The sequence below is a fragment of the Aythya ferina genome, assembly GCF_964211825.1.
Source record: "Aythya ferina genome assembly, chromosome: 1".
In the NCBI taxonomy this organism is placed as follows: domain Eukaryota; kingdom Metazoa; phylum Chordata; class Aves; order Anseriformes; family Anatidae; genus Aythya; species Aythya ferina.
In genome coordinates this window covers 81,730,813-81,744,094 of record NC_140296.1, presented here as the reverse complement: position 1 = coordinate 81,744,094, position 13,282 = coordinate 81,730,813, and the positions used below count along the sequence as shown (strand labels likewise).

Below are 13,282 nucleotides of genomic sequence, written 5' to 3'. Positions count from 1 at the left end.
GCAGATGTAAATACCTGCCTAGCCTTGCATGTTATTGACCAAAAGGCTAAAGAATATGAGATCAGAATAAGCACCTACTTGTACTTTGCATTTTTTTCTTAAAATTAAGTCTGTCTTAGGAAACTCCTGAGCAGTAGGTTGCTAGAGATGTGTAAATCAAGTAGTTCTAATGGGGTTTTTATGAATGTGCTTGAATCTGGGGGAGGGATGGGGGGAGTGTAGAGTGAGGATGTCCATATTTAATGAAGACAGGCTTTCTTTAATTCCCAAAGTTATATTTTTAACTATAACAAGAAATGTTCTTGAATGGTTTCTCTTTTAATTTTGCTGAGTTCTCAGCTTTAAAGAAGAGTAAACTTCAGTGGGGAGCTTCCTTATTTAATTATGTAGTGCATGGAGAAATAACTTGATTTCATGGAGTATCTTCAGATGCTGATAAGAGAGCTGGGAAGTTCCTGACATGCTTTTTCCTCTGGGTATTTAATTTTTTTTGAAAAGCCATTTTGACTATCTTGATCTCACTTCATAAACTTTCTTCCTCTTTTCTTGTTTCCTGCTGAGTTGCTTCTCTTCAAAGTGCTTTTCAGAAGCTAAATAGTTGAGTTGTAGGCAATAATGTTCTTTTTTAAGAAAAAAAAAGATAGCTTAAATTCCTGTTAGAGTTGAATTGCATTGCAATACTGCACTGTTGCATTTATTAGCCACCCCAAATTGCAAAGTGTTAGAAAACATCCAAAAAGCTTCTGCCACCGGAAAGGTTTAATATTTTGTTAATAGTACAGAAAGTCTATAAACAGCAAAGCCTGCATTTGCATTTTATTATAAAATGATAGTTTATTTAGAAAAATAAAATTTATTTGGGGAACAAAATAACAGCACTGGAACATTTTTGTGGTTCTTCAAGAGGACTTTTAAATGGAACAAAAAGAATTGAATTTGGCCAAGAGTTCATTAGCTGTTCAGGTCTGTCTGCATTAGATGACATTAGTACCTGTTAGTATGTAAATGTAACGCTTACAATTGTATACCGTGGTTGGAGAGAGTCATATCCTAGCTGTATGGATCTTCTCAAGGTAGCTCTTGTGGGAAAAGCTGGAAAAGGGCCAAAATACACAGGTAGAACAGTGCCTGGGTGGAGTGCTCTGTTTTATGCAACTGTGGCTGTTTGACTGCAGCTGTTCGGCGCGTTGACACAAACAATTTCAGTACCCCTTGTCTGCTCCACTTGTTTTTGAAAACAGGTATGTTTCTGTGGCAGGCAAGTGTTTTCTGAAACACTATTCTATAATGCAAAGTTAAAAGTAGGATCTTCTATGGACCGATGTAATGTTGTACACATTTGTTGTCTGGTTGCTCTGGTGGTGTCTGTGGTAGCATTGCATGTGTCTGCTGTAGAACACGCTAACCAACGATGACCATACGCTACCCAAGGATGTCCAGAGTACTAATCCTATTCTTATTCCTGACTCAAGGGATGAATGCTATTCCACTACACTTGCTGCATGCAAATTGAGGCATCTGTTCTGGGGGGAGAGGGGTGCAGAGCCTTAATTGAAGAGATCTGAGCAGGTAATGACCCAAGAGAATGATATTCCAACGTGATGGTTTGTATCATCTTTGGTTTTCATGGGCTCTGCCATTGCTTCAGCCAACCTGGACTGCAGGCCATTTTCTCCTATTCTGGTGCCTTCAAACAGTGTCATAGTGTCAAACGCTGTAAGACTGAAAAGATTGCTGTGTGTTAGTATAATCTTGAAACTTCTGTTGTTTTTGACTGTTTTCCTTCATAATTTAACATTAAGCTAATAACTTTGTCTGTTTTCCTACTAGAATTCATACTATTCTTCAAAAACAAGTGATACTTTTCCTCATAGACGCATTAGAGGACATCTTGAAAATACAGGACCCATCAGAAGACACTTTAAGGTACAGATCAGCTTTTATCAGATGCGTTTGTTAAATAAAATTAAGGTTTTGATCCTGCTGAGTTAAGTAAAAAGACAGATTTGAAAGTATTAAATGACATGGAAATAATGGCATCATTGCCTAATTGTTTCCATTGAACTAATTGGAAGTAAGAAGGTCAACAGAGATGAGTTTTCCAGGATTGTATCCATACAGTTGAAAGCCAAGTTCACTTCCCATTCTCAACTTTGGAGTTCAGAAAGTGAAGAACAACTAGAAAGTTCAAAACCAAGCTGAGCAGCTTTCTGTCCTTCTCTGAATATGTATGGGAGCCTGAAACGTTTCCGGAAATTCAGATATTCTGAAAGCAGTACAATTCGTGTATTAATGCTATTATTTTATTTGCTTTTTCGTATAGGGATTTCTGGGGAACTAATGTCTTCTGTGAACCCTGCATATTGGTATCTTCATTTTTGGGGGAAAAAAAAAGTAAAAGTTTATTTTCAGGGTCTCAAGATGATAAAGGGGCGAACAGGTGTATTGCTTCCTGTGATAATGCAGTTTCTTCCTAAAACCATTTAATTGTAAAATGTATTATGGGATCAGAAAACAAGCACTTTCTCCTGCTGATAGTGGCATTGCTATGCATGGATTGAATTAGACGCATTTATATCAGAAAAACACAACTTATACTCATTTTCTACTCTACAAGTACCCCTACTAATTATTTAACAGGAGTAAAATACCACACAGACTAAGTAGTGATCTGATTTTGTAGATAGGGGAATTGAAATAAGGCTTTGGGTAAGTTGAGTAGCTGGTGTTTTGGATGAAACTTTGAAGGGTGAGGAGGTTCCTCCCTTTCCCCTCCCTCAGACTAAACATAAGCAAATAGTTATGAAAAAGTTTTTGGGGTGCTCCTGTTTAGGTATGCTTTGCCAGTCAATCTGCCAAATAGTGAAGCTAACAGTCTCAGAAAGGGCTAACTCCATTCTGGTAATGTTCGGGGGGAGGGACTTTTCCAATCTGAAACCAGTAAGTTTAAAATGTCAGCCTGACATATCTCTAACATCTTTAACATGTAAGGACATCACAGTCTCTTAATTGGTATCCCCTCTGTATTGCCAGTTTGTAGGGGGCGGATGGATCATTAGCACTGGCTGCTGTATCATTATATCAACTACCTACACTGCCTTATAATATAAAGAAAATAAACGGCTGCCTTAATTTACTTCAGCCAAGAATCCTGCAGGAGATTATGCAGACAGGAAAGTGCCTGCTTAAACTGTCATTGCCTGTGTATACGAAACCTGAACATTGCTGTATCCAGTGATCTGTCCCGTGGTGTTTTAAACTTGTAGGGAAAACAGCGTTTTCACTGGTATTGCGGTTTCCATATGTGTACATTACCTTTGTCACTGCCATGGAAACAGCACTGCTGATTTGACATTAGTTTCATCAAGTTCTCACATTGAGTTTCCTCCCGCATAACATCATGGGAGGGGAAAACCCTTTCTGTTGCTAAAACCTGCTCGAGGAAGGCAATTTGATTCCTCTATACTCAAGAGCTTTCCACTGATTATTAAAAACAAATAAATATGCTCCTTCCGGATACATAAAACGGAGGAGTTCTAGCTGAATAAGCAAAAGCAGGGGTTTATTTAGATTATTTTTGCAAGACCATATGTTTTTCAAGAGTTTAACATAGTACAAAAATATTTTTAGAGCAGCAGTTTCATAAAAGATCTGGACAAATCTTATAAAACTTAAAAGGTCTTTTTTGTAGTAACACTTTGAAATGAATCACTAAGCCACATTTAAGTGGTATGTGCGTGGTTATCTTTTTGAACTAAACTTTTGTTCTGTTTTGCATGGTTTGGTGTATTAATGGCTGTGGAGAGCAAGCACATGGTACCATGTAGCTGCCTGCTCACTCTCCTCTTGCTCCCACCTCCAAAAGGACCAGGGAAGAGAATAGGGGGAGCAGAAGCAAGAAACTCATGGGATGAGATGAAGAGAGTTAAGGAAAGGAAAGAGGATGAATAAAGAAATGATGCAAGGACAGCTGCTCACCACCTCCCACAAACTGACTGCCCAGCCAGTGCCCAAGCAAGAGCTCCCTTCCCTTAGTTTTTAGCCAAAACACTGGTGTGGTGGCAGTGCTGTTGTAGTCACAAATCCAAAATACAGCACCGTGTAGACTGCTATGAAGAACATTGACTCCACCCCAGCAGTACGTTGGTGTATGTTTGCTCTTACAGAGCTGGAAGCCATCAGTTCTTAGGCACTGGGATTAGCGTTATTTGTAAAATAGTCTTAATGTAAAAATAGATGTCACTCTAGCATATTTTTAGACTGTAAGTGAACTGTTTTCTCACACACCTTAGACTACCTCATATTCCTCTGACCTGTGTGTGACTGCAGTACCTACATACCAAATGTATGGCCTGTTAACTTCCTCTACAGCTGATTCTGCTGTGTTAATAATACCTTGATTTCTCTTCCTCCCTGCTTATGCAGATACTGGAGTTGAAACTAAAGTGCGTGTATAATCTCACTTTCAATATCTTGTACATTTCCTCCCTTTCCCATTCAGTCTGCTCCTTCGCTTGTTGCTGCACAAATGCAGAGACAGACCACTAAGGCCTCCACCTACGTCAGAGCAGAGAACCACAGCAGTTGTGGGAGAAACGAGAACTTCTAATGTTAACTGCGTTCACTGGCTTAATATAGCATTAAAAATGCCCTTCGGCTCTCCCTGTGGTAGGCTTATATCTACTTAAGGAATTGACTTGCACCTAATTGTGTTGTGCTGAGACTCAGGTACCTTTTGAGCAGAGGAGCTAGTTAGCATTTAGTGGCCTTTTGCAAGTATGTCCTCTGCCCACAAACACTCTTAAGAGTAACCCTGGGGAACTGATGGGGACAGCTTCTTAGTTAGCTCCTATGCAGTAGGTGGGTGAAATGATTTTTGAAATAACAGGAACTGTGCATAAAGGAGCCTCTGTTCTGTACAGTCCCTTCTTAGCTGTACATCTTCCACACAGTGGAAAGCAGTGGAAAAACTGGTACCAAACTTACCACAGCCTAAGAGTACAGTGAAGTGATCCTTACTCTGTTAAAAGGACACAGATTTCACCAGAGTAATTGTGTCGTGCTCAGAAAGGGCTCTCTTTTTCTCTTCTATATGTCAAAGCTGTTTGTAAAACCTGACAAGTATTCTATGTTGCCAGAATGTTTCCTCTTTTCTGTATCTAAAAGACCATTGTTTGGTTGTCTTTAATTTTTTTTTTAATTTCAAGAATGAGTGCATATGGGAAATTTTTCTGTCAGTACTGTATTTGAAAACTGACCTGTGTTACTGGAAAACTAAGTGAAATGATGATGAACGGGGGGTTTCTTGTGCTAAAGTTTTTCACAGTGTGTTTTGTTGGAGGTCTGAGTGCCTAAGGACAGAAACATTTTTATAACTGTAACTATCAGTGTAGGTCTTGCAATATTGTTCTTTCTGTGTATGTGTAATGCCACTCACCTGCAAGCTTTTTGTTACCTCTGGTCTTCATTCCTATTCCCATGCTAGGTTGATGTACAGTATTTCAGTCTGGAAGTGATAACAGCACGGAGTAATTTATGTTCAGACCATAAGATAACGTAGAACTGTATGAAAAATAGCCCTACTGACTTCTGTTTAGCATAACTGTTTTTGGCTCAACAGGTTTGCTTGCTGCAGTCTAACATCAGTGAATTTAGTAGCAAGTGATGTTAGTAAATAGATTGTACAATGCTTTAATGCTTTTCATTTTCAATGAGGAAGATGGTTTCAGATGTTTTAAACAGTAAATACAATGTGGCAGCTCTGTGATCCACATAGTAGCTAGTAATCTGAAGAACAGAAAATTGAAAATAGAGGCTCAGCACTTGCAAATGTGGATTCTTGCTCAGAACTGTAGGTTTTACATGTGTATATAACTGTAAATATAAACTATTGAGTTTCGGTGCCCTCATTTTGTGCATTTTTTTTCTCCCTATCCTTACAGAGCAACTTTGCAGATGGTCGCTTGCAATCCCATTATAAATCAGGCTTAGTACAGAAGGGTTTATATATTCAAGCTAAGTACCAGCGGTTACGTTCTGTTGGTGTAAGGGGATTTACCACTAATAAATTCAGAGATGGATTTTTGAGGAAAGAAAAGGTGAGTTGGCTTAATTTATTTTTCACTAAGTCCTTTTAGAAAATGTGAATATTCAGTTGATCTGCTCCAGTTTTTAAATCCCCATGGAATAACTTGGAGGGGATTTCTTGGAGTGTTGTCTCTTTGCACTTTCACAGGCAAACTTGATTTTGCACTTATTTTCTTCATGATTATGCCATAGGAACTTGCTGAAATCTGTTTTGGATAGTTGCAAATCAGAGGTGGGCTCCGAGATTCTGTAGTTACTTCTGTTCTAGTATTTTCTCCTTGATCTGTTACTGATAAGAGAAAGTGGCCCTCTGTAGAAACATTACATCCTCTCAGGCTACAGTTTTAAATTAACTTGAAGGATATTAATACACTTTCTGATTAGGTCTGTATTTCATCTCTTGTTCTGTTGCCTTAAGAGTTCATCATGTGCTTTGAATTACACACTTGGAGTACTGTTCTGAATAAAGCATCCTGCAGTACGTGCTGTCTGTGTAAAATGGTTTAAGCTCAAGCTGAAGCAATTAGGCACATCTGTCCTACACCTTCTGGTTTGGGGTGTGCATGGGATGGTGATAGTGTTAAGGTGCAGAAGAAGTTTCGAACAGCATGAAATGTTACAGCTTATGGGAGGACAAGCAGTTGATCAGTTCTAATAAAGGATTTGTTTTAAGTATGATCAAAGTTGTGTGGGGTTTCTCAGACTTCAGAGAATTGGATTAGGTGACCTATGCAGCCCCCTACCTGTTAAACAGGTTGCATCTTGCTCAAGTATACAAGTGAATTGCTTTTAAATTTGTATGGACTCCAAGAAGCTTGATCTCTGAAGGGTGAACAGAATTGGAATTAGTGGAAAATAGATGGAGAAGGGCTTTTTTCCAAAAATAACAAACCAGGAAAATGGGCATCAAGTGCCATAATGTAATTCTGTTGTAGTGAGCTTTTCCCCCATTAATTTCCAATGCTGTTCCTTTAATTGGATATTAAGGTTCTTGTCTGGAACTTACTAAAACAATCTTAACAAAATCTGGCTCCTGGAGATCACGATTTGAATTAGAGAAGCATAATAAGATCTGAATATTGATTTTTGACCAATGAAGAAATTGAATATTGTTGAGTTGAGGTAGAATCTTGAAGAATAAGGACAGCCATTATCTTAATAACATAGTGATTGCTTGTTAAGTTAACTGTTTAAAACCCAAATATTCCTTAGATTCTAGCATTTCCTTTATTTTGTGTAGTATAATAACTATGTCCTTAAGATTTGTTAAACTGGTCAGAACACCTTCATGGTTTACTTCACCATTCTGAAATAGTTGTATAGTCACTTGCAGTCTTTACAGTTCTGCTGTTCCAATCTGTAATTGAAAGAATTTGTTACATACAATAATACAGTACCTGCAGGAAAGTTGGGAGCTTGCTTTTTTTTTTTTATTGTTACTACTTGATGGTAATGATTGTTTTACTTTTCTCTGTAGGGAAATTTAAATATTGGGACAGAAACCTGAACTGAGCTCTGATCCTGAAGTTGAAACACCTAACACAGCAAAGGGAACACCTGTTCATTTTTTGCAACTTTGTCAAGACCTACAATAGGATAAAGGAACTAACCCTGTAACTTTCTTGATTAAAAATAACTTTATTTTTCAGTAGTGGAATGCTGCGGAACTTTTTTTTACAGTTTTAATAATTGCTTTTAAATTACAGTATTTGAATGAAACATTGTACCTTTAGTTCCTTTTGCATACCGGCCTCAAGTAAAGAAGTCATTGAAGGGAGTCTTTATTTATTGAATACCTTTTCTTCTAAGCATGATGTTACAGATGGAACTTGAGTTGTTATACCCAGAAGTTTATATGTTGGAAGTTTATTGCTTATGTAATAAAAGAAAAAGGAGAAAAAAGTGCCTGAATTGTTTGGTAATAGCACATTAGCTCAGGATTTTCCAAGTAATGACCTTTTAGGTTGTGCAGTAGATCTTACACCTCTGTTCAGTCGTTTCCATAAAAGTGTTTTGTATTACTTCATTTTAATTTAATAATATTATTGGGTTTCTGATGTGTATATACACTAGTGAATTGTTAGGATGTTGAGACAGTTTTCAGTATTTGATTAAAATGAACGAGCAGGCAGGTATGTAATGTGTTGTAGCAGTAGCTTATAACTGCACTGAAAGCATGCTTGGGTTTGTTAGAGGATTAGTTGGTCTGTGTTCAGAGTTATTCTGTCCCATTATATTTTTCTGTGTGTGACATTCTTAACCAAGCCACATGTTTTCTAATCTTTTTTTTTGGTCATAAATGATTTGGTGGTTTTGTGGATTCTGAAATTGGGGCCTGAAATATTTAGTTGCAAGAAGAAAAAAAAAAGGGCAAAAAATGTAAGTTTTTATAAGCATGTATTCTAACAACGCTGTTTGTAATTGAAACTGCTTTAAATGCAGATAGTTTGTAACTTTGTTCAAAATCCCAGTAATTCTCTGGGTCACCATACTTCAGAGAAGAGCATATTGTTACACTGTACACAGAACTCAAATAGCTTGCCATGTTTTTCTAAGCAGCTATAAACAATATTGTGCTTATTTCCTGTTTATAGCTTTTGCCTTAATATATAGTGTATAGTAGGGTTTTGTCTGTGTGTTACAGATTTAAGACTTCTTATTCCAGGTAAATTAAAGATGCATAACAAGTAGTTTTCAAAGGAAAAAAATGTTCTTATTTGTTTTAAGAAGCGTTTTTTTTTCACAATCTGAGTGTTAGCCGTAGAGAATGCAGGCTAATCTCTGTTGTGGGTAACCGATCAGAGCTCTGGTAGTGGGTAGAGGTAAGTGCAGAGATATGAAATTTGGTTTTGGTGGAAAGTCAGGATGTGATTTTTTTTTTTTGCATGCTTTTCTCATGTTTTTTTTTTTTTCCTAAAATACCATCAGTAGAGGGACTGTCTATTGGAACTGTAAGTATGGCTCAGAACTGCTAAAATAGTGTCACTTAATCTTCAATTCATGGGGTGTACTGCTTAGTGTTCAGAGGAAATAAGTAGGCAGGAAGTGTGCCAGATTCATTGATTTTTACGGTGATTCAACAATAACACCAGATGGCTTAAGTTTCTAAAACCCAAGTTTTCAACTGAAGTAATTACTAAATGATTCAACTAGTTTTTCAGTAACTTTTTCCCATACATACACAAAATGGGAAGCTAAAGGAAGGAGATTCCCTGGTCAAATGCAGCTAACATTCTGCAGTTAAGAAATTATGCTGTTGGTGATGAATCTGGCAAAATTTCGCTGTGTAGATTTACTGGGAGGTGGAAATAAGGAATTGAAACAAGAGATTGAGTCAACACAAAGTGAATGTGGAGTAGCCATGGTTAGGCAATCCGTTGTCAGAGGAGCATTGCGTGTGCCCCTGCAGGTTGGGGCAGGTTCTTCCTAAAGCTGACAGGCTCTATTACATTGCTCCTGAATGTGCTAAAGCATTGTAAAACACAGGTGAAACCGTACATGGTATAGGACAAACTACTGATTGTCTCACTCAACAGGATGTTACTGTTTCTGTAAGCTTCCTGCAGTGTTCTTATTAAAGCTTGGAAGAGAACTCGCTGTTGAGGAAATGGGAAAAGATATGTGAAGAAACTTCTGACATGCCAGTTTTGCTAACGTTGTGTGGAAGTAACTGAAGTAGCCTGACTTCAGCCAGTTAATACTGCTCTTCCATTTTTATCTTCTATTGAAAAGCAGCTTTGGAAATGTGAATGGCTCCTGATTTTGTGCTTTATTTTACTCATGCACAATTAGCTTCACTATGGTTTTGTTACCTTAACAGTTTAGCTTAATTATTTCTGTAAATGTGAGCAACGTATTGCAAACATGGTATTTTTGGCAAGTTTACTGACACCCTCCCCTTCCCCAGCCCATCATTGGTCCCAAGATAAATGCCATATGATGAAATGTAGCCCCCGTTGCAGTTGCTTTAGCTTTTTTCTGAGGAGATTCCATCTGCCCCAATTACATTCTTTACCGATAACATTGCTTTACTAATTCAGGATTTTGTCATGACAAAACTTCCTATTTCACATAAATTTCGTACAGAAAATTAGTTCTGTGCCTGAGTTAAGTGGTAGAGACAGCCAAACTATCTAGTCTATCTAGTGTGTGACTTTACTCTGCTTTGTATCTTCTTTTAATTGCAGGCTTATGTCTGTATACTCATACACAAATCAGCCCATTTATTTTTTCTGCACAGAATATTTTAAGGATATAGAGTGTTTAGTTGAGAATAATATATTGAAGTTACTGATGGCTCATGAAGACACGAGATGAGAAAAATAGTATTAAGCAGAAGAAAGGTCAGTTTACTTGAATAACTTTGTGCCTTTCTATATTGTGACTGCATTGTATAAAATGCCCTCTGTACGAAGACTTAAGTAATACTCTAATTGTTGCATTGTTTCCAACAGGAGCATGGACTTGGGTACAGTTGTTTAATGTAACTGCTTGCTTTAAGGATATGGGTCATCCTCAGCTCCAAAGGGAAACAGTGTTCCTTGTATTAGTAAAGCCTGTCACTGTGTTTGCATTGGAAGGGCAAGTTAAGAATGGGATTGTCTAAGAGCTAGTTAGCTTTTGTTTTATACTTCTGTAAATGTGAATTGCCTTTCTGTTAATCAACTTGAAATGACTGCTAAATCTCGTTGTTTGTATGTGAACAACGCAGTTGTTCACATGTGAAACTTTTTTATTGATATCCAAAATGCAATTGTTTAATAGAGTCTTCCTTAAGTGTCTGAAGTAATAAGTTGTGATGTTAGCACTTACATTGCTGATCAGTTTAATCTCTAAATTGATTAATTGATTGGGTTAGAAGCCTCATCTTATGATTCGCAGCTTTTAATGTAATGATCAAGTTCACAGGGTTAACAGTTCTGGGGCTAGTAAGAAGCAACACTTTTGCAAGGTATATACAAGTCTGCCTTAACTCTAATAGTGACTTAAATGTTTCAAGTCACCTTACCTGAAGAATTTAGATGGTCTCGAGACCTCAGTGTGACCATCTCTGCTCAGGTAACTAATAGCAGGGGGTGGGAGTAAATCCAGCTGATAGCCAGTTGTCTGGCTATCTGAACCTGCTGCCTTCTCTCCCACAGCCTCGGTACGAAATGCTGAATTTTCTTTGTATGAACTTGCTTCAAAAAAAAACAAAACAAGATTACGCTTCTGGGCATTACAAAAGGCTGGGTTTTCAAAAGTGCTTTTTGTGCTTTAGAAAGTCATTTTTCTGTCATGTCTTAGAAATTGATAGAGTTGCTTGGAGAAGATGATTAATGATTATAGCAAAGATTAAGCTATGGAGACTTGATTTCTCAGTAGTCACTTCAGAAGACTGTAAACAGAGGGAGATTTTCAGCTTCCTTGCTTTCTCTGAAGAAATCTCTTCCCGTACACTGTAGAAACATGCCTCTTGCCTTTCTTTAAGCATCTGAACAGCCATCTGCAAAGTTCACTACAGGAGAGCTCTCTGAAGGAAGGACTTCAGGCTTGCATCCTGATGAATCTGCCAGAACTGGATGTTTCCGCACATATCTGGCCCTTGACAGACTTCGTTCCCCTGCTGCAGGATTTGAAGATCGGAGGCTCTCCATACAAAGGGGAAATGCAATAGAAAGCCATTTCGAGATCTTTGAAAGCCTACTTGTAACACTTGGCTCCCTTGACATCAAGGACAGCAATGAACACTTAGATGTGTTCTGTTTTAAGCTTGGTGGGCATACATTTTCAGTGTTAGGTTTGAGAAAACCATTGTCCATAAACCCCTTCCTTGCCCCCTTCCCTGCCCCAGTAGTTTTTTGTTGGTGGAGGGTTTTTTGAGTAGGCATTTAGACGTGGTTTAATAGTTTTATGTTGCCTACCACTTTAACGTGGTTTTCTTCTGTTCGCTGCTCTGAATTTTGTCTAAATCTCATGTTGTCTTTTTAATATTTCATTTTCTGTAAATAATGCAGTAGATGGCTTTTATTTTGTGACTGGCTCCTCTTATGTCTTTATTGTTGAAGGAAGAGACAGGGTGGAAACAGTTGTTTTTAGTACACTCTTCATGGAATAAAAAAAGTCTCATTGTTTTGTTTTAAGAATAGCAGGACTGTTTTTAACAATTGAATGAGGATGTGGGCTAATGTCCATTTCTAAGAAATATATTAATATTCACTTTATTTATTCTGTAGTTTTCTTTTCCACAAGGATTCTGAGTGTATGTGCACATGAATGTACACACGCATATACACAACATGATTAGCAACCTTTAATGTAATTATTTCTAAATGTGGATGAAAAGTAACATTTTTAAGCTACTGAAGATGGAGTTAAATGCAAAAGCATTTCAAGTCTGTAGTCCTCGGAGTCCACAATGGTGCTTTTGACAATGTTATCCCATACCTAAAAGTCTCATGTTAATAAGTATATATTAAGATGGAGGTATGTTTATATGTATGTTTAACATAGTTTCTATAAAATCATTGTAAATTTTGTTTCTACAGACAATAAATGTTGTAACAAGATTTTTACTTATAAATACATTCAATGATTTGATTCAGTAGTTGTTTAGTACTTGGCATCATTTTCAGTGTTTTACTTGATGTGTGTAGCTGTTGGAAGGTTATTTATATAACTTGCTGCTTGAGTTTGAAGCTTTGATCCACTTCCTATGTACATCTTTTTGCCTAAAAGAAGCTCCCTATTTGTGGACATAAAACATGAATCTCCCTTTAGGGCTACCACAAAAATAAATGTTATTTAAGGAAGGAGGGGAAAAAAAAGCTCTGAAAGCAGTTACATCTCTCTCTTTCTCAATGGCATTCAAAACCCTTAGCACCTCTGTCAAAGTTTGATTCATGTCCAGTAAAGGGGCAGTATGGGTGAAAGCACACACTTGGTGGACTTTACCAAATTTTGCGTTTAATAAACCAGTGCACATTTTTTAAGAATTTCTGTAATACATAAATATCATTGGTAGTAGGTAAGAATAACAATGTTGTCTCTTAATGCTAGGATTCGCTAACAAAGAGAAGCAGGAATGAGGTTTTATTAAGGAAATATTAACTCCTCCACCCCCCATTGCTCACATAAACTTGGTGTAATATAAATAATATTAGCCTTCACTGTATGTAAGTCACCTTTTTTTTTTTTTTTTTTTTTTTAACAACTC

The 13,282-nt window shown here is 37.3% G+C and overlaps 1 protein-coding gene across 3 annotated transcripts in view; it reads left to right on the top strand.

Annotated features, from left to right (window-relative positions):
- Positions 1-12,666, top strand: part of BCLAF3 (BCLAF1 and THRAP3 family member 3) — a 34,419-nt gene extending 21,753 nt beyond the window's left edge. For all 3 annotated transcript variants that reach the window (XM_084505538.1, XM_084505539.1, XM_084505540.1), the window contains 3 exons: positions 1,831-1,926; positions 5,943-6,098; positions 7,565-12,666. In XM_084505538.1, coding sequence (XP_084361664.1) covers positions 1,831-1,926; positions 5,943-6,098; positions 7,565-7,594 — 282 coding nt within the window. In that variant the 3' untranslated portion in view covers positions 7,595-12,666. The remainder of the gene's footprint in view (positions 1-1,830; positions 1,927-5,942; positions 6,099-7,564) is intronic.
- Positions 12,667-13,282: the final 616 nt, after the last annotated feature.